At 42.8% G+C, this 21,301-nt stretch overlaps 1 protein-coding gene across 2 annotated transcripts in view; it reads left to right on the forward strand.

Annotated features, from left to right (window-relative positions):
• Positions 1 to 21,301, forward strand: part of GRK5 (G protein-coupled receptor kinase 5) — a 171,569-nt gene that overhangs the window by 110,549 nt on the left and 39,719 nt on the right. For both annotated transcript variants that reach the window (XM_074590095.1, XM_074590096.1), the window contains exon 4: positions 5,773 to 5,850. In XM_074590095.1, the coding sequence (XP_074446196.1) occupies positions 5,773 to 5,850 (78 nt within the window). The remainder of the gene's footprint in view (positions 1 to 5,772; positions 5,851 to 21,301) is intronic.

Below are 21,301 nucleotides of genomic sequence, written 5' to 3' on the forward strand. Positions count from 1 at the left end.
AGGTAGGACCACCTCTCTTTTACAGAGCGCTGCTAAGTAACTTCACCAGGTCATGCAGTAAGTCATTGGCAGAAGCCAGTAGTTGATGCCTCCGAAGTTTTAATACATTTTTTTAACCAGTGCACTCAACTACCTGCAAAGAAAGCAGCAATCGGGGCTCCTGGGAGGAAACCAGCAGCTGAGTCAGGCACTCAACAACCTACCAACAACCTCCATTCCCATACTTACGTGAGAGTAAGTTTCGCAAGCTCTCTCTCACACCTTTGCTTTCAAAGACTGGTAAAATCAACCAGATCTTCCAGACCAGAATACACAAAGAGAAATAAAAAAATCCCCTCTTTGCTGGGCATTTATTTCAGCTGTTGGGTGAAATAACTAACCTGCTCTGATGTAGTCTCCTGCAAATGTAATTATAGCAGCATCTGGGCTTTTTTGTCTGGGCAGTTAAACAGTTGTTAGGCTGCTTTCTGAAGAAAAAAGGATTTGTATCATTAAATTCTGCATTCATGTAGGTGTGTATCTGTCAGTTCCCTCTGAAACCTGTGAATACCTTGGCCAATTTCAACCAATAATTGAGATTAAAGTGCTCAGAGGCATAAAGTTTCTACGTGTTTTCTGAGAGCAGCGTTTGGGTAATTAGCCACAATCTCAATTGTACAACAGACTACAAAGTTATGTGATTTGTAAGCAGCAGGCTCCAACATTAAATGATAAAAGCGATAAAAACTGAGAGATGCAGAGCTTCGCAGCACAGTGCTGGTGGAGCTGTGGGTGTTTGGGTTCCCAGCGCTGCTGTGGGACCAGTAAGTGGCCATCGGTGTGGCTGGATGTCTGGGAAATGGGGCAACAGCAGCCACTTCTGCTAGCCGGTACGGTAAAGCCATAAGGACAGAGAGCCATCTCTTATTACGGATATTGTGCAAACCATTTCATGACAGAGGTCCTGACTTGACTAGATAAAATATCTAGTAAGAAGTACCGCTGGCTGCAACCTGTGCCTCTCAATGCGTTGCGTGCTTATCTGTGTGCGTGTAAACACAAAGATCTATGAATAGTTCACCAGACCCTTTTGTAGCCATTCAGATGAAGAAACTACATGAACATAAACTATTATCATTAAATGAACATGGTTTATGATTAAATCAGCTCCCCTACAAGCCGTTAACAAAGAATTCACGCGCAGCCCTAACGCACCCTTTGCTGTGCTTACAAATATTTTAGTGACTTCATACAACTTCGAAGCTGTTGAAAGACAGACATTAAAATAAGGTGTTAGGGGATACGTTTCCTGTGCTGAAGGGCAGATCAGTGAGCAGGGAATCTGCTAGCAAGGTGCGTTTCCTTCCCCGCAGCCCGTGCCTCCAGCACAAGAAGGCGGCAGTTCAGCAGGGACCTCTCGCCCCTGTCCCCTTCTCAGCAGCACATTCCCAGGGCTGCCAGCTCCTGACATCTCCCTCTTCTCTTCTCTCCTGCGATTTTTGCGTGCTGTTATAACGAAGACTTTAGCTTCTGAACTCCCTTCCCTGTTTCATCTAATCACATTCATCATTTTTTAATTTATTTTTTTTTCCGGGAGAGGGCTTTTACCATGTTAATGTGGATCAGATTTAGATTGACTGCAGGAGAACGTGGCTAATTCTGGTCAAGGAGAAAATAACTCGACATTATTTTCTCTTTAATCTGTACGATGTTATTTCTTTGCACTGAAGTCACACAGAAATACATCCTCTGGAGGGAAGTCGCCCCACTGCCTCTCCAGGTTGTTTCTGCTTGTGCTATCCGGGCATGGGGCCTGGGGTGAGAGGCACGATCTCCTCAGGTGGACTTTTCAGCTGAACGCTTCACTAGACATTACACTTATCTAGGGTAAAAGGATGAGCGAGCATCCATTTAATGCCATTTGTAAAAACCCTGTCTCGCTGTTAGGGAGATTTCGTTTGGTTAAGTCCCTTACATGGTATATAAACCATCTGTGTATGTGTGTCTTAAAGCTGTTCAAGGCTTTTTCCATCAGAAATGCCAGTTTGTTGATATCAACAAACTCATTAACTCAAAATGTGTTTTTAAACAGTCAAAAGGGCTCTTTTTGCCCTGCGTTTAAGTATGAAAAATGTGGTTTCAAGTTCACTTTTCATTTAGAAATGCGAGTTATTATGAATCCCAGCTGTTTGGGTTTTGCCTTCCAATTTTCAGTCACAGATTTTAAATCTCCAGCGGAGGCAAGTGCAAGGGCAGTCGCTGGAGCACAGAGTAGTAACAGGGCAGAGCCTGGGGTCCAAGGGAGGAGTGAGCAGGAGCTGGAGCAGAGAGAGATGCTGGGGATAATAGAGGAGGGAGCTGAGAAAGCAGAGGTGTAAAACTGGAACCAAAACGCCAGTAGCCTCCTGCATTTGCTCAGAAGGTGACTCCACTGTTCCTGATTTATACTAAGAAGCTGAAACCGCTCTGGTGGCAGTGTCTGTTCCCATCTCCATCTCCTGGTGGGTACAAGGGACCGACTCCTGTGGCCATGCCATGTTCCTGCAGGCAAACAGCAACTACCTGCCGTGGGAGAGAGTCCTCCCAGATCTGCAGAGAGATCGCTTTGGCTCCGTTTTTCAATTTTCACATATTTTTAAGCCGTAGAGTTTTAGGACCTCAGAGAATATTAAGATGAAAATCAAACACTAGATAAAACAATGTGTCAGAATTAAGGTTGCTGATGTGAGCCCCCGTGGGGTCCCTCTGCCATTGCCCTGGTGATGCTCTCCATCAGTCACAGGCACCCTCCAGCCCCCGAACATCTTGCTTGGTTGTACCTGAGCCCACAGCCCCGTCCCAGAGCCAGCCACAGGGGGGACATCGCTCCCTTTCCCAGTAGAAGTGCATTTTCCCATCCGATCTCACTCAGCCCATCCCGAGGGCAGCTGCTCTGAAGGGAAGGACGGCTCCCACCCCCGTGCCCCCATTCAGCCAGGGTTGCTTCTAGGGAAGCAGGACCCACTGAGGTAACTACTACCTCTGAAACAGCAGCCAAAAGAAAAGTTAGCAACAAACGGCGGCCAGCCCACATCCTCTCGCCATTTGGACTGAAGGATCCGCGCCTGCCCACAGAAAGAGCCTTCCCTGCAGCTCGTCCCATGCAGTCAGGGTGATCGTAAATCCTCCCCTCATTTATGAGCTATGAATAGGGCCCTGTCTGACCTAACTAGGGCATGGAGAAGCTATTAGACTTCAGAGCAGGAGCCTTGAAACACATGCCTGGATTCATCAAAGCAATAATGGAAAATATTTTGTTCCACATGGATTTTAAGTAACGATGTTATTTCTAGCAATTAGGGATTTGCAAGCTGTAGCCGTGCTTTTGAGTATTGTGGAAGAAGGGGATGTATCTTGTGATTTAAGCACAAGATTGAGAGTTGAGGACCTTGGTACGCTTCCCAGGCATGTGGCAGATTGAGCATGGGGACGTCACTCTGTCTGTCTACATGGGCAATCCTTCCTGTAATAACAGTCCCTGGCTGAAAATGTGCCAGTATCTGTTGCTGAATAGCTTGGAAGTGGCACTGACGGGAGAAATAATAAGGAACTTAGAAACAAAATGAAATAGGCTTCTAGTACTGAAGCTACAGTGAAATCAACACTGTTCACAGTTGGAGCTTATGGTTCCTTCTCACATCCTCACTTGTCTGTCACTTCCTACCTTCACCACCACAGTGTCGCATTTTCTGAGAATGTCAAGTGCAAGTATAATTTCCTTTTATTCCTTCCCAACTGTCTTGAGACAGAACTAGAGACTCTGTGTGTGTATGTGTGTGTGCATTTAGCCCTGTGTATGTTGGATCCCATCAGGAATTGCATTTCAAAACACTGATCTAATTCCTGCTAAACTTCCGTCTTCTTTTGATCTGACCCGATTTGCTTCCTGTTGTACAATTCGGATGGGATGTAGATCTCATAGGTTATCTGTGGCAAAAAAGACATCACGTTTTTTGACATCTCCCTGGTGCAATTCAAATGGCAGCTTTTATTTACTAGGGAGCCAACATATTACCAGCATCCAGTGTCTAAAAGGAAATAAAGGAGAAAGAAATGGTCATTATTGGATAAATTGTAAATAGCATTGAATAGAGGACTCAGAAGATCTCCTATATGCTTCCATGCCAAGGCAATGACAAGGACTTCTCCTTTCTTTGCAGTCTTCTTTCTGCACAGACTGTTACATTTAAATACAATTATTTTCTTTGATTAAAATACGCTGTTTCTGTTCTCTTTTACATGAAAAACACCTAGTCTGTCTGTGAACGTAACCATAAACTGTAAGGTCCAAATAAGATGCAATTTTGACCTTTTAAAAACTTGTTCCTTCTGTTACTCTTGCCGTTGCTTTATCCCCTAGCAAGGAATCATGGAGAAAAATGCTGTTAAGATGCTGTAAACATTTGAGAGCATCTGTGCTGTAAGAGCTGAAATGACCCATATTCAGATACCATCTAAAAGGACAGGAAATTGGATGAAAGATTTTTTTAAACCCTTATATTAAGTTTTATGAGAACGTAATCAGTTCATCGCAAAAATGGTCACTAAAAGAGAAGTACTGCACTTGCGGATTTTAGGTTTCAGTGTATTTTTCATCGGCAATAGAGGTTTCTCTGCTATTTGCCGTCATTGTCATTTCCCAAACCAAATCAGATCATAGTTCTAGATTGTTCAGGCAACCTGCTACGTATGTGTATAAATATGTAGTTTCAGACTTAAGCTGCAATAGCGAAATCAGCCCTGGCCAGAGAGATGGGTAATAGCATTATTACTACATTGTGGTTTCATGTCATTCCTAGGTCTGCTTAGCTAGGGTATCCATTACAGCCTGCCTTCGGATTTATTGCATCAAGCTCGGAGCAGTACATACATCTTCCAGCGGGCAGTAGTTCTGAAATTTGTTCTTCCAAGTGTTTGCCAGTTCAGTCTGATTTACCTTTTTCTTTTTCTTTTAACTTCCTCCTCATTTATCATCTCAGACAGCTTGTATTGGACCAGGTTACTTAATTGGTTTGGCAGGACTTTCTGGGATCCTTTTTCAAATATGAGCAGTCATGAAAACTGTTAGGCTGCCTTCTTTTTTTATTTTTTTTTTTTCTGGAAAATATTTCGATTCTAAGGCTAAAGCTCTGTATCCCAGGTAGTGCCAAGTGGGAATGTCTCTAAGAACTTGTCGTTGTCATTTAGCCATTGGGGTCCCACGCATCGCATGTTTCCTTCAAATGCCTGCCATGGATCCAAAATTTCATGGATTAACATGTTAGACCAAGGGGAAGACATAAATAAATGAGAGGGACACAATCAACCAAAAAGACAAATCTACTGAAGGTGTTCACCTGGTGCTTGAAATACCACTGTGGCAAGAATCAACAAACATTTGCTTTCTCTACTACTCAAAGAAATAATTTTACCGTCTGTGTCCATCTTCCCTTTGAGCAAAACCAAACAAAGTTGCTGTCTCTAGTCACTGAATGCTTTCTGAAAGCAAGGCTATAAAATATAAATGACTTACATTTTATTGATGTTAATTAAGAGCCGTGGTCTCAGAAAATGCACCACTAGGGTTTGGTCAAAGTATAGTGGAAGGTTTTTAATAGGATTGTGTGTATGGGTCTTACTTCCATCAGAAAATGGTATTTACCCTTCATATTTTTCAGACAGAGCGTTCCGTTAAGGCCACATCTAAAATGAAGTTATAATGGTGAAATATGAGTGCAAATATTGACTTTTTTTTTTTATATGTATCTGTTCCAGGAAGAATATGAAATTGCTCCAGATGAAAAGCTGGGAGAGAAAGGAAAGGAAATCATGATGAAATACCTCACCCCAGAGGTAAGGGGCAGCCAAAGTGGCATTACTGAAGGAATGCTGCAAGGCACACCTTTGCTAAACAAGATTGTTATAGGCTTTGTAAAACAGAGTCCTAAAACTTATGGTGGCAATCTCCAGTGAATAAACCTTCAAGTCTTACACAAACAGAGAGGAAAAAAAATGATAATCCAATCCAGCAATTGACTTCTAAGGATGAACTTGAGTTTACCAGGAGCTTAATTCATCTGTGGATGAGCAGGAGGTTTCTCTGGTCTCTTCTTGGTGTGCAAGGTTCTACATCTGTGGTGTAATGCAAGAGACCTCAGCTGTTATCAACAGATGCCACAATTACTTCCTATCCAGCTCAAAAGAGGTGGTGGCATTTCATACATGGTTGTGTAGATGGTACCAGCAAAAATGGTCTTTGGTAACAGATACTGTATTTTGGTATATAAATTCCCTTACTACCATTTGCCCCAGTGTAGCCAGGGATATGCAAGACTTACCTGGGACAGTGTGTTTTGGAGCTGAGAGATGCTATCACCACTTCTTGTTTCTACCACTGTCGGTTCCTCAGCGTTGGGTCTTGGGGCTGCCTTGGCATTGGAGAGGAGCTCGTGGTAGCAGCTGTGTCCACAGGGTGGCACTCCAAACAGAACTACAAATCTGCTGCCGGAATTTTGGACAGACTGCATTGGGACAAACCCTTTTTTGGGTGGGGGGGGTTTCGATCATTTGCTGACCGTGTTTAACTTTTGCAACAAAAGTCACTGCCAGTAAGCAATAAACATCCAACTTCAAACACAAGAACAATCCTAAGATTTTTCCTAACTTGCTTTCATAAGAGTAATCAAGATCTACAATTGCTGCTGCAACTGCTTTACAAGAGAAATACATTTGACCTTCAGGAGAATTAATTGCATTTTTGGCAGATGTCTTTCTAAAGTGCTTAAATGGTACAATATGTTTCAGAGGTGCAGGGGCAGAGCAGACCACTTTTTTTCCAGTCAGTCATTTTCCTACAATAAATTTCAATGCATACTTTCGGTTATCTCAGAGTGCACTTTGGGATCTGGTTTCATTTACTGAGCCTGGCTAGTTTCATGTGCAGCCATTGAGCACTGCCAGTATGAGTTCCTGCTGCCCACTCATTAAGGGCATGAAGTTCCACTGCTTAAATCCACCGTAATTACCATTTGTCTTAAATTTTCTGTTGATAGAGGAATGAGGGACAAATAATAAGGGAAAATAGCATATACCACTACCCTAGTTCTCATCTGGAAATGGAGAAAGGCATTTTGCTGGTAGCAGGGCTAGTAAAGTGAGAGAAGGATAGTACTGCTTTGTTTCAGATGGTCTTGGTACAGGTTTCCAGATGCCACATCCCTTCCCTGCTGTCCCGTGGCACTCCTGCCATCCTTGTGCATTTGCCAGCAGCCCCATAGTGCAGAAGAAGCACATGGAATAGTTTACTGAGGTAAGTGAATGTGCAGTGAAGAGCAGCTGCTTCTTCATCAAGAAAAAATGGTGGTGCTACACGAAGGGAAATTACTGGGCCTCCAGAGCTGGTGTTTCCATTCTCTGCCATGCCCTGCACTTCATATGAGACCTGCGTACCTGGTTTCTCACTACGTAAAACGGGCACGGGATATTTACAGTCTGTTCTGAAACTTTTATGGTATTTGCAAGTTACCGTACCATCTTTCAGCAGAAGGAAACACAAAGTTGTGCTCCTTCACTTGTAATCTAAAACTGCCCCCCTGGTGGTGGCGCTTTAATGTCTGCATTGGTCTCGCTGCACTTTTTTTTTCTTAATGGGAAACTTCTGCTTCTTCCAAGAGGGGTGTTTAAGCCCTGTGTAGCAGAACGTACTTCCTAGAGGCGAGGTTGACTGTGTGACTGTGCCATAGCAATGGGTTGAATACCAGGTTCTCTAACAGGTCTCCCACGCAACAGATAGTTAAAAAACTAGAGCAAGGCCTGGTTTAATTTCATTTCTTTTTAGATTTTAGTACCTAACGAAGGTACTCAGGTTAGGAGTTCAGACGGCCTACTGTTCTTTCTTGTCAAGAAAGAGAAATAAGAATCTCCAGAGGGCAGGTTTTAAGCCATCAGAAGTCAACGATTCAATGCCAGGTTAGATGCTTGCAGTCAAGAGGGATGAATCTGGACCCAAATGTCCTAATGGAAAGGAAAAAATCCTTTTTAGGAGCTGCATTTCTCCATTTAGTTATCAGTCCCTTGAAAGATACAAATTGCCGCTGATTCCAAAGTTGTCTGCTTTCAGAGGAACACTTCTTTTAAGTAGGTGTGTGTCTGTGCTTCAAAGAACCTGATTGTCTTGATATAAAAATAGTGTGACATACAGCTTGACTGATAGAATAAAATTATAGGTTTAGTTCTTGGACAGATAGTTCAGTCTTATAACGTGAGGAGTATTCTTCCCAGAGTGCAGGATCAGAAGCAAAATGAAAACAAAAAGTAGACTTCATACTCTTTAATATTTATACATGATTTTTAGTTCTTGCTTGGATTTTTAAATGTCATACATATTTAACATACAATGTGTCAGTATATCATCATTCTAAAGTGCATTCATTTGCATGGGGAACATGCACTTTATTTAATAAAACATATACGACTTGCACAGCAGAAAGGAAAAGAAAACACTTCCCCAGATGAATAGACATCACACCAGTACTTACAGCCTCATGTGACACACGCAGCCACTGTCTGCAAGATGGTGCTACACCGCGCTGTGCAGTTGGCAAGACTCAAACCTGTGGGAGCCGTGAATTCCCGCGTGGAGACGTCTGTGTGAGAACATTCAGCATCAGCCCCGAGGCCGCTAAACAAGCTCAGCACTTGCCAAGATGATTGAGGGGGGAGGCACTTTTTCAAGAAATCATGATTCAAGCTCTTCACAGCTTTAACATCCTGAACAGCCCCTATGTGCTCGCTGGGGAAGTTGAGAAGAGGTCTGTCAGCCTTTTGTCATGGTTCACACCAGGGGCAGCATGAGTGGGTCAGGCTTCCACCATCTCCCTGCCCTACAGGCAACAGCGATGACAAATTCTGAATATGTCCTGGCACCTGGAAGGGAAAACAGGTAGTTTAGGCCTCTCAAAGAAGTGGCACGTAGGAACAACCTCCCCAGGGATGTGGTAGAGTCCTCATCACTGGAGGTTTTCAAGATGCTATTGGACAGGGTGCTAGATAATCTCATTTGGGCTCCCTTTCCCATGAAAGGTTGAACTAGATGATCTTAAAGGTCCCTCCCAGCCTGAGCAGTTCTATGATTCTATGTACTCAGTTTATTATCTGGGAAGACATCAGTATTCCCACTCTCTTGCCTAAAGTTCATTGAAACATTCGTATCCAACAGGCAATTCTGAACTATTTGATGGAACGGAAATGTAAGGAGTACATGTGATCTTCATGCTTAGGATGCCAAAATACAAGTGTTTTCATGGGTTCCTTAGCAGCTTCACTTGAGTGGTGAGCAGGGGAGTGAAAACCCACAGAAGTGGTGTCCTGTAGCTGTAGACACCGCCCATCCTTGAAACATGCTGTGAAGAATTATTAACCTACTTCTCTGAGGAGGTCCGACTGTGAGCTGGCTATGTAGGGATGAGCACTGGTGAGGGGGCCTTGTCCATTAAGAGGAAGAGACCCAACGAGGCATGTGCCACCTTGACTGTTAAGAGGAAGACACCAAACAAGGCACCTACCACTTCAGTAATCCAAAGGGAACTCCATCTGCAGGCTGCTGTGGCTTAACAGGAGCAGCACAATGGTTGCCACACTGGTGAGATCAAGGTTTCTTTGACTAGAGCCTTGCTTCTTCAAGAGAGGCTTTAACAGTTTCCATGAAAAAGGCACTTAAAGCTGCCTTCTTGACTTAATAAGTCCTTAGGGCAAAAGTCCAACCCACAGGAAGTCTAAAATTTCTGAGGTTGTGAAATATGATGGTAAAACTGCTAAAAGGAATTGGTCACAAATATTTCTTTCCTGGCTTTTCCTAATCTCAACAGTTGAGTGGGAATGTTTCAGTTTTCGGTTCCAGTTCTGTCTGTAAATGGAAAAGCCCTCAGTGCTTTGTGGAACGGTTGAGTTAAACTGCACCCAGCCTGGCTTCATTACCTGGCTACTTCTTTTACTGGAAGAGCAAAGAGATAGGTTTACCTTTGTACTGCTTTTAAATTAGAGTTTTGCATCTCCATGCAGCATTTTTGCCTTCCTGCCTGACAGCTGCCGTGCCTTACTCTACTAAATCACTAGCCCATTATTTTCTTTTTCTCAGTAAATCACCTTGAGATACTTTGAGAGACACTATATAAAATGAAATTGATTTGAAATGGCTCTTAAGAAGGTCTCCATATGCCATTATAGTTTATATTTGGACTCAGCTGGGTACTAAAAATGTTACTGAATAGGATGTCTAATGTGTATTGTTATCCCCATTAATGTACTTCACAGAATATGAAGAACGGCAACAGCATTAGTTTTCTTATCTGAATTCCTGTTCGGTCTCCTTTCCTCCAGGAAATGCACAGAATAAAGGCTATGCTTGCAATTTCTTTCTTTTCTGCAAGAGGTTGGCTGGACACAGCAATAACCTCCTTACTCCAGTCTAAGGCTAGCAATGGGTATTTTGCTAAATGAAAATATGTCTTTGTTTTTATGAACAATTATAGGATAAGGAAGGGAGGGAAAAGTCCTGTGAAAGGGAAGCTGGTCAGCAGTGCCTGGCCTTCCACTTGTCTGCCGGCTAAAATGCGCTTTTCTCTCAAATCAGTTTTTTCTGGAGAAGAGAACATCTATGTAATATGGGTGAGGTGAAATTAAAATGATATATGAGCCCTTCTGCTGGACAAAGCCAGCAGCTGAGTCCAGGCTCCGGCTCACAAACACCCTCTCTCAGCTCTGTGCGTTGGCAAAAAGTAGTTTTCTTTTTGAACACCATTGTTTTAATCTTGATGCTGAGGATCTTTGCCTTCGGTTGCTCTCTCCTTGAGATTTCCTTCTGTCTTCCTTTTTTCACCACCAAAATAAATGCAAACTTCAGCACTTGCGCTTCTGAGTGAGTCATCCTTGCTGATCACTAAAGCCTTCCATCTCCCATAAGGAAAGTTTCATGTATCACTTTTTAATGATTCTGGCTGAATCCTGGAAGGGCAGGTCATACCGTACCAAGAATTGGATTCAAGTACTGAGACTTCTTCCTCTAACTGTTCAGTTTTACTAAATGCCTTCTAGGGAGCATGTTATAATTAGTTTTTGGAATGGCCAAAACAAAAGCTGAATGTCACAGTAAGGGAAGCTCTGAAAGAAGGAAACATTAAGCTTCTGTAAAGCAATCTGCAGAGTTTAATATGAGACAGAGGCTTTGTGTTTTGAAAGGTGAGCCTTCAGGGACTGTTTTCTACATTGTTACCTCTCTCATACAAATTCAGCTTATATCACTTATATCCAGCGAGTCATCTCTGTCCCCCTGTAAGCTTATTATCTTGCTGATAAAAGGCCAACACAATATCGCTTTTCACTGGCTACGGTGGATGGTCCCTTAAGGCTAGGTCCAAGAGTTATCTCCACAGCTAGTTTTCAAATTTTTCTAAACCCTATGCATTTCATTAATGACCCAATTGAAGTAAGCAATGAATGAAGTGCCTGTCTGAACACAGTGTGTTACATGGATTCAGGATGGGCTGGAATTATTTACTTTCTCAAAGCGTTATTCACTGTGTCCTTTGGGTTCCTATTAGGAGACTTTTCAGGATGCTAAATACTGAAGAAGAAATCCTGGCCTTACTTGAGCCAAGGAGAGTTTTGCCATTTAATTAATTGCCCTGAGACTTTACCCTTTGACTGAATGGATTTCTCATCTCCCCTTTCTATTGACTTCACTACTCTACAGGCACCATTTTAGCCAGAGATGATAGCATTACTTAGGCCTCTGCTTTGCAGCTAGCATAATCGATACATAATTCAGTCCCCAGAGGAATCAATACATAATTCTTGTTGTTGTTCCAGAGACAGCACGATCAATATCTCTGCTGATCACTATGTCTTAGTCCAGGAAAGTACCTTCTCAGCGTACTTTCTGCATAAACTCAGCTTTCCAAAGTTCAATTCTGGGAAAATATCTGGGCAGAAGAATGGCAACCTTGTTACTCAAATTAATGCTTTCTAATCAGAATTTATTTTAATAAGCATTCTTCTGTCACTGGGGCCAGGCTGTAATATAGTGTGGCAGAGGAATCTAAAAAATCACAGTGTTGCCTTGATTAGGAGTCCCTTTGCTGTGGTCTCAGACTAAAAGGCATTTTCTCACGGTTTGCTCAAGTCCTATTTCCTCATCCTTTACCCACTGTTTATAATACAAATGTTAGTTAACTAAACACTTACTGAGGATTTTTGTCTCTTGCAATGGTGCCAAACTACATGAGAGCCTATGGAAACAACATGGTGTCTGCTCTGTCCCGGTGATGCTGTCCCAGGATAGGTCCTTGGGCAGCCCTGTGTCCCGTCCTTTAGACTTCAGGAGGGCTGCATTTGCAATGTGTTTGCTCAGACTGGTTGAAGGTTTGGGCTGGAGTCATTAGCTACTCTGGTTTTATACTAAGCAGTGCTGTTAGTTGGAGCTCTGCTTGTCCTTCCTTGTTTTTTGGAGAGATTACACTCCCAAGTTCACGTGCTTCTTAACTGTTTGTCATTTGTGGTCAGGAAAATCATTGGGATGACTTGGTCAGCAGGCAAAAGCCTTCTAGCTTCCCTCTGTTTGCTGGAATTACTCTGACTCGACCCTTTGCAAAATGGAAACTTGCTTCGGCTAATTGATGTCAACCACACATGTAAACCTGGCTCACATCTGTCTGCTGAGGCAGGGCAGGCCCCCCAGGCTGCTGTGACTGCTCTCGGAGACCAGCCAGGGCATCAAAAGGGCTGAGGACACTGTGGAAATAAAGAGCAGTCTGCTCAGGATTATCTGAGAAGGGGAAGGATGTACTTGTCTGCCCTTGGCTAATGAATATCCTCTTTATAGTTTCCTCCTCTCGTTTTCAGGGGGTCGTCTTTTCCCTATCCCATCTGCATACTCCTCATCACTGACACTCAGTTCATACGGATTATCCAATGGTCAGGGAAGTTAATTCTAAACCTTTAAGGTTCATTCAGCTTTCTCAGAAACAGCCTCTTCTGCCTGATAATTTTGCCACATGGGAAAAAGGATTCAGCCTTTTCCAGCTGCCTGAAACACTGACAAGACATCCAGAAATCTGCACAAGATGGCTTTTGTTCATTTGCACAGACTGACATTAAAATAGACCTCTGGTGAGTCCAGCTTCTTACACTCCCAGCACATGGATTGCAGCCTTGGTTGTCCAAACACAGGGAGGCATTGGAACAGGAGAGATGAGGTGCCTCTTTCCGCCCCCTGACTACAGGAAGCCCAGGGAGACTTTGGGTGTCTTGTTTTTTAGATGATTAAAGTGCAATGAGGGGAATTCCACGCTAGGTATAACGCAGCGTACATTAGATTACACTGCATGGCATGTCCACACAGGTTTCTGTGCACGGTTTCTCAGTAGTGTGGGACCCTTTGAACACCTGACCTCCACAGCCCTTCTGTCCACCCACTGCGACTTGCGGCAACTTTCCTGCTTGGTTCAGCTTTGGTTTTCTGCAGCTAAAACCATAATGGGTTAACAAATGTCTCTCTGAGCTCAGGATTCATTATGCTAAACTCAAAAGCAGTAACAGGTAACTGTATGCTTGATCCCAACAAAGAAGAGAATAAAGAGGCACATGATGAAAATGGAAGTTAAACGCCCCTTATTTCTCGTCTGATTCCCTTGTAATGGGAAATTAGGATTCTGGAAAAACATCTAGAGACTTCAGCAGCTGAGTAGTCTCACAAGAATGGGCCAGGCAAATTCAAATGAGATGCCTGAGGCTGACATCTTTGGCTGGGGTGTTGCAACTAGAAGAATCACTAAGCTAATAATGTTAGTGTGTTATTTTAACTTGGAACCAGGAATCACGGCATTACCATAAGGACTGTTTTAAATTTCACGGAAAACAAAAATACTTCAGTTCATTAAAATATCATTAGATAAGTGTAAAAAAATAAAAAAAGAATTATTTAAAAAAAAAAATCTGTTGATTACAAATGGATTTAAAAATAACCAGCATGTTTAAGGTGTGGAAATGTGGCACTTCAAACTATTCATGTTTAATTTTTTTCCCAGTAATGCAGTTACACTTACAAAACTCACTTAACCTGCATGCCAAGCCTCAGCTTGTGTGTTAATTTATTATTTTTTAATCAAGCCAGACTCTGACCTGAGTCAAAAATCAAGTGTATAGCAAGTTGATTATCCTGGCACAGATGCTGTTTGTCCAACAAGCAAAGCTGAGGAAGAACGGAATGTGCAACTGCAAACAGTGTGTCATCTCCTACAATAAATGTCTTCCCTCTCCATTCTTCGCTGATGGCGATTACCGTATGATCCTTAATGGATCGTGTGACACAGGTGATTAGGGAATGCCCCGTTTCCAGCAGTGCTAGGTAGTGATTTTGTTTGCTTTTGTGGGCGTTTCCAGTCGTTCTGTGAGTGGGACACTGGTTCCTGCCTGATGTTTATTTGATTCACTTCCTAATCCTTTTCAAGGCCTTCCCGAACTCTCTTTTGGGTTTTCATTTCTTCATTCAGTGTTTTCTCAGGATTTTGACCTGCTAATGGAAAAAGATGAAGGCAAATTCTGCAAAATCCCCGCTACCAGGACAGCCACTGACTCGAGTGCAGCCTGGATCAGGCCTTCATGCATGAGCTACCTTCATGCAAAGCAAATAACGTGTGGACTTCAGCGTGAGGAACGCCTGCAAGGGAAGGGTTACTCGTGTTTGCAGGCTTATGTCTAAGAGGAGTGAATTCAAGCAGGGATCTGTTTGTTTTCCTGCAAGAAAGCCATTCAATAATGTTGAGGTTGTAAATGAGTGTTTATAGATTTAGGGATTTTTTTTAATGGAACAAATGACATTTGGTTTACCAGAGGAAGCCAAGCTATGACTATTGCAACATAAGGTTGCTTGCTAATGTTTAGGCTATTCATCAGTGCGGGAGGACGTTAAAAGGTAGAAAGGTTCTGATAAGAGGCTGGACACTGGATGCTATCCAAACCTATCAAGCACACGTGACGAGAGAAAAAAACTTTCTGAGAACAGAAGCTTTCAAAATTGTCCTGTCATTTGTGTTGCCACTAATTGTGAGAATACTGTTCTTTTCCCAAAAAGCTTTATCAAACATCTGGCTGCTTGTACTAATGCGCTGTAACAATGGCTCACTTGGGTTGCCAGCAAAAGAGGTTACCTTTTGAACTGACGCTTCCAAGGGTTGTGTGAATACCCTAACTTTAAGGTAGCTAGAAAATCCTGATTAGTATTAATTAGACTATTTTTTTCTATTCTGTTTCATAAGCTACCCCCCTCATCCTGATGACGGCTATTGGGACGGGTTATTTCATCTATGTTTTCCTCCTTTAATCTGTGTGCAAAATGCTTTTAAAGTGGAAAAAAGGCAAAAACAGGTAAAACATACTTTCCCCTTCCCCCTCATTACAGCAGGTTTATATAAAAAAAATTCATCTGGCTAGTTTATGAGCACCCCTACACCAATAAACCTATGTGTCTACAGAAAGGGGGAAAAATTTGTTTATTTGGTAAAGAAGCCTCTATAAGCAGGTTTCCAAAGAATTATTAAAAAAATATGGGTTGGGAAGGACTAGAGTTTAAAGATACTGAAAAATATCTTGCCAAGCACTTCTTGTGAGGCCCAGTTTCTCACTAATTGAAGTCAAAAGCATATCTTCCATGGTGACCAGTTTAGGTTCTTAAACTAAGCTGCACCAGAAACCCCATAGCTGGTTGGGATTATGGTGAGTGTTTTTATTTAATCGAAGAGTATAAAGTCTGCAGCTGATTCATTGGGCTTGCAAAAGAAGCTGTTGAAACAACTAAATTTTGTCTCACGGGACATTTTGTTATTTTGAAATTACTTTCTATGGGGCTTTAAGTGTTTAAGATTTCCTCTGGTCACCTATAGGAGCCAGGAAGAAATTTCTCCTTCTTGATCTAGGCAATCTTTTCTCTTCCTTTGTTGCTCTGAAACTCACGTTGTGGTTACACCCCCAAATTTCTCTGAATCAAATAATTCAACATTCCAAGGGAACCACATTTTGGGTTGCAGATCTTTATGTAGGAAACGTTTTGACTCACAGCATTTGCATGGCAGTTGCTTGTTTGCCACCATCAGGAACAGAAATGTGGTTTCTAGAACGGAGCATTTTTGCTTTCAGGGATAGCAACTACAAAAAGTTCTGCTGAGAACAGGAAAAACAAGGTATAGCTAGATAGCAGATCCTGATGCTGATTAACAGGAGAGGCAAGAAAAATGCTTTATATACTACGCACTTGTCAGAAAGGAAACCTTAGTGGTTGCTGAGTTTGTCCAAGGACGGGCGTAATTCAAGACTGCAACTTGTACCCCAGCACCAAAGAGGAAGGATGCCGGAAACCCAGAGAAGAAACTTGTCATTTTCCTACCAGTGGTCTTGCCAAGGCCCCGGCGGCACCCAGCAAGCCTGGAGCAAGCAAGTCAGCCTGAAGCCACATCAGATATACAACAGTAAATGTGTTCACGAACCGAGGTGGTTAACATTGCCTTTTGTGACGGATTAGTACAACCCCTCCAGGCAGAAGAACATGTTCAGCTGTTTGCTGAGGTCTCTATTGTCTTCAGTCATTGTATTTTTCTGTGTGTCAACATGTGTTTTGATAGTTTAGTAGAATATGAGGGAAAACAGATTCATCATGACTCCACATCAGCTTGCAGCTACAAAACAAACCCCACAGTTGATAGGCACTGCTGATTTGCTTCATTTAGCTACCAGCAAGCGATCCTGCCCTCAGTACTGAAAATGCCATTTGATCAGAGAGCAGGGTTGGGTTCAATTTTTCTCTCTGTCATTGACCCCATCCACAGTCCCGGGTGAGGTATTTCATGTCTTTGGCCCCTGTTCCTACTCCCAGGGCTAGTGTGATTGGTTTGCTTTGGAAGCTTTAGCTCTCATGACATGTGTATGTAGCGCCTGGCATTACGGGCCCCCATTCTCAGGTATAATGTCTACATGCTGTCGTAATAGATAAATTGCTACTAATAACACAGCTGCTCTCCACGCTCCCCGTCCACCTCACTGCCAATTCCTACATCTGTCATCTCAAAGCAAATATCCTGGAATTATGAAGCCTTGTGTTTTACTGGTTTGCCTCATACAGACCCAGATGACTTTGTGGTAGGAAAAAAAAATAAAAAGAAAATGCAGAAGTTGATTACTTAAAATGTTGCAGCTGCTCCTGATGTAGAATTGGCTGTTTACTACATATACAGCTAAAACCGAACAGACAAGATCAGACACAGGGCAAGAAAAAAGAATGTTCCAACATTTTTGTGCATAACACCAAAAAGCGTCAGGAGACTGCGTGTGCTGTGACAGTGCTGGGAGCCCTTCCCTCACCAGGTTGAAACACATGCCTAACCCGGACTTCCCAAAATCAAAGTACCACCAAGACACTCTATCTCCTCCTCCATTGCTTTCCTCTGCGTTTCTTGGTTGGACTCGGTGATCTTAAAGGTCTTTTCCAACTTAAATGATTCTGTGATTTTCACCACCATCCTCTTCACACCTCCCCTCTGTTGGTCACCAGCTGCACGGTCAGCACTTCCCAGGCTGTAGCTCAGACAGAATCCCAGTTGGCATTTGCCTTCCCCTGCCCAAAACAGGGAGATGAGGGGGCATCAGAGTAACCCAAAGTGGCTCCAGATGTTTCCCTGAGGTGGGGCAAGGAGATCCCCAACTGTACCCTGCGCTGGTGTGTTCCTGCTGTGGGGGCAGCAGTGCAGACCCCAGTGGAGATGCCGCAGGCAGTTCTTGTGGTGAATCTCTAGCCACAAGTAGCAGATCAGCCTTGGAGGCACAATTTCATGGTCTCTGTTTTGCCTTCCATTACTTTTCCCCTTTGAAAACATTCATTACTTGAGCACATAAATTTATCTTTCCCTGATTTTGCATCTACCAACATGACTTGCATAGATCTACCTGTTCTCCCTTTTTCTAGTATCTGCTCTGATTACAGTCCTCATTGTGACTCCTTATGAGTGTTTGCCTCAAAAGGACTGAGGACAGTCACCACTGATAGTCATACCATTGCTACCTGTCCTGGTGACTACCCCCCGGATAGCTGAGCCTTCCTCAAACATCTGGAGAAGGATGTGACTGCGCAACAGCAGCAGCAGGAATGGCATTGCATGTGGCAGACTTCCCATCCCTGACACAAACCATTGCTCTCCGTTGCTGGTCTTGGGTCACGGCCGTGTGAGAGCAAATCAAATGCAGCAGCATAACAACTGGATGAAGCCAGTATTTCTTCTCATCTCATCATGCACCATCTCACACCAAAGTTCATTTTAGCCTGTTTCTTCAATCATTTTGAGGTCTCTACTAGTAGCAAATCTGTGTGGAGATTTGCAAAGAGATTATATGTGGAAAATTGCTGTCAACATCTGAAAATACACGTGTCATGAAGACAGAAGTGCTTGGAACCAGAGACAGCTCAAGGAAAGTTATGGCTTGAACTTTTGTCCATTGACTGAAACATTTTTAATTGTTTTAAGCTAGTTTGCTGTGGAATGTTTTCATAACCTGAGACATAACATATGCTGCACATATTATTTGTTTTGTGCAAGTTACTTTTAAGATAGCTCATCATGTTTCAATATCATGGCTGCAAGTCTGTAACTTGCCAGGAAAGCAGTTGTGTTTATATCAAAAGTTTGCATGAAGTCTGTTCAGTCTAAGGAGTGTGGTATCTTTCTGGTTCATATAATTTTTGTAGTGATGACCAGTCGTGCTGTAAGAACCGTGATGACTCACATCGACTGGCAAGAGTTGGTATAAAAGGAAAGCCTGTATTTCTAGGTTTCTCTTCCTTATTCACTAATTGCAAGCTACAAATGGACCGATTTGAGGAATCTGAGCATCTCTAGCTTTTATTTGATTTCTTTGATTTCAGCCACAGACGATGATCAACTCTTCTGCAAAACACAACCCTTAACCTCCCTGTTCACTGTTCTGTAAAATATTGTGAGGTTGCCACCTAGCTCATGAAGACTTAATCATGCAATGAAGCTTTAGTATTTCGAGGTTCTTAGGTGGAGGGCACTGTGTAAGCATAAACATTTAACTACGGACTACGGACCTGCACTGATCCGTAGCAGCAAAGTCAGTCTGGCTGAAGTCAATGCTATTCCCTTTTCTGATCTGAAGTTCAGGGTTCTGCAAGCTATTTCTTTTTTGTAGGAGATGATGATGATAGAGACAAGTGTCTTTGAAGCAGGACTGTTCATTTGCAAAGAAGATACTTATTCCTTTGCTCAGAGCTCCAGGTTTCCTTTGGTGAGCACTCAGCATACAAACTCCTTTCCTCATCTGTTCTCAAGGCCATGCCACGTGCCTGCATTTTACAGAGTCCGGTGTTTTGCAAAATCATTGGTACAAAGGATTGGGAGAGGGCTCAAGAGCCTCTTGCACTGAACAGAGATCAAATACACTTAGATCATCAACAGATGTCTGCCCTTGGAGGTCTTTCAGACCTCTGAGAACAGATTCCACAATATTCATATGCCTGTTCTTGTGCTTCCCTGTGAGGAAAATTAGAAAAAAATCCTTCATAGCCAATTAAGTGGATTCTTTCACGTCATTCCCCCAGTGTAGAGCAGAACATGCAGAATAATTGATCCCTGCCCTCTTTATTAAAAACATTTCTTTATTAAATGACCTTTATCATGTTTCACTCTTACTTTTCCAGACTAAACAAATCTAGTTCCTCAATGCTTCCCTTTGGCATTTTTTTCCCAAGCATGTTTCTCAACCCTCCAGACACTTGGTGTTCTCGTCCGCTCTCTGTAGCTTTCTCAAACGGTGGTGACTCCAACTGGATACGTGTCTCTAGCTGGAGTCTCAGCACATCCCTCTTTGTCACTTAAGCACTTTTCCCACAGAAGCAGCAGCGTCGCACACAATAAACCAACTCCACACATGTAGGTTAGTGTTGTGTGTGCATCTGCTCTGGGCTGCGTAGAGCTCTCGGAAAGAATCAGAGTCGAGTACCAGAGACACCTGCTACTCCCCCCACCCCAGTTTCAGAAGGGCTAACCCCAGCTGCTGGCTTGTCAGGAAGATGCTTTTGCTCACTGAAGTTGCAAATCTCTGCTAGTTGCCTGCCTGCTTTCACTTCCACAGGCTCAAAAGCAACACTTGTAGTGAACTACGTCTTGACCGAAGTCGTACATTTTAAACATTTGGAATTTCTGTCGTAAAGAAAATTAGAACAAATAATATGTTTTAATGAAAAAGTAAAATTATCAGAGAAGGTCTTTGGAATGCCTCTCTTGGTACTGCTGACGTTTCAGCTTATTTTATCAAGAATTTGGTTATCTGATAGATCGACAAAAGGTCAAGTGTCCTCCACACAGTCACAGGAGAAACACCATCAGAGAAATGTTCTAAGTACCAGGGCAAACATATAGAAATGAGTTACACAGCCTGGAAGCTTTCATCTGATCTGAATCAGATTTCGCTTCTTTTCAGTACTTCAGCGAGGTGCTGAGTGCCGGGACATGGACGGTACCAGATGCGGCACACACAGAGCTGTGTAAGGCGGGTCTCCTGGCACTCAGGCTGCCAGGGACAACTGTGGTGGTACAGGAGAGACCAGATTGCGTTCGGCTTGTGATGCTCTTGGCTCCCACCAAGAACCAGGTGTTTATGGGTGATATTGCATCCAGCATCAAATCTAGCCACCATGGTTGCATCTTAGGGAACAGGAGAGGAAGGGGGAGAAGCTGCATTCAGCCTCTCTGCAAAAATACGAAAAGTATCTTGCAGGCCCAGAGGCTTAATTTGGAAGGAACAGCAATCTCCAAATTTTTGTGGACATGAACACAACTGAACTTGAACAAGCGTGTGACATCTCAGCTGTTTTCATGCCATTTGCTGAAATGGTAGAGCAGCTGGGAGGATCTCTTTTGTCTTTTAAATCAGAAAAAACGAAATTTAGAAGTGGAGAGTTTTTTCTCAGTGTGTTAATGGCACTCAGAAGTAACTGAACATCCATTTCTTGTTTCTCAGATAATTGCTAATCCCATTCCTAGTTGCGTTCTTTTCTTAAAAATTAAACAAAAGGGCATCATAAAAGTGAGATGATGCTTTGCCAGCAAAATATTTATAAGAAGGTTTCTTCAGTTTCTGGCCATAAATGAGAAGATACAGGAGGTAGAAGATTTCGATTAAAACCTGGTGAGAGTAGTTTGGACTTTAGGACTTTTATTAAACTGTTTGGTCGAAAAGGATAACG

Source organism: Larus michahellis, chromosome 6 (genome assembly GCF_964199755.1).
Source record: "Larus michahellis chromosome 6, bLarMic1.1, whole genome shotgun sequence".
NCBI lineage: Eukaryota > Metazoa > Chordata > Aves > Charadriiformes > Laridae > Larus > Larus michahellis.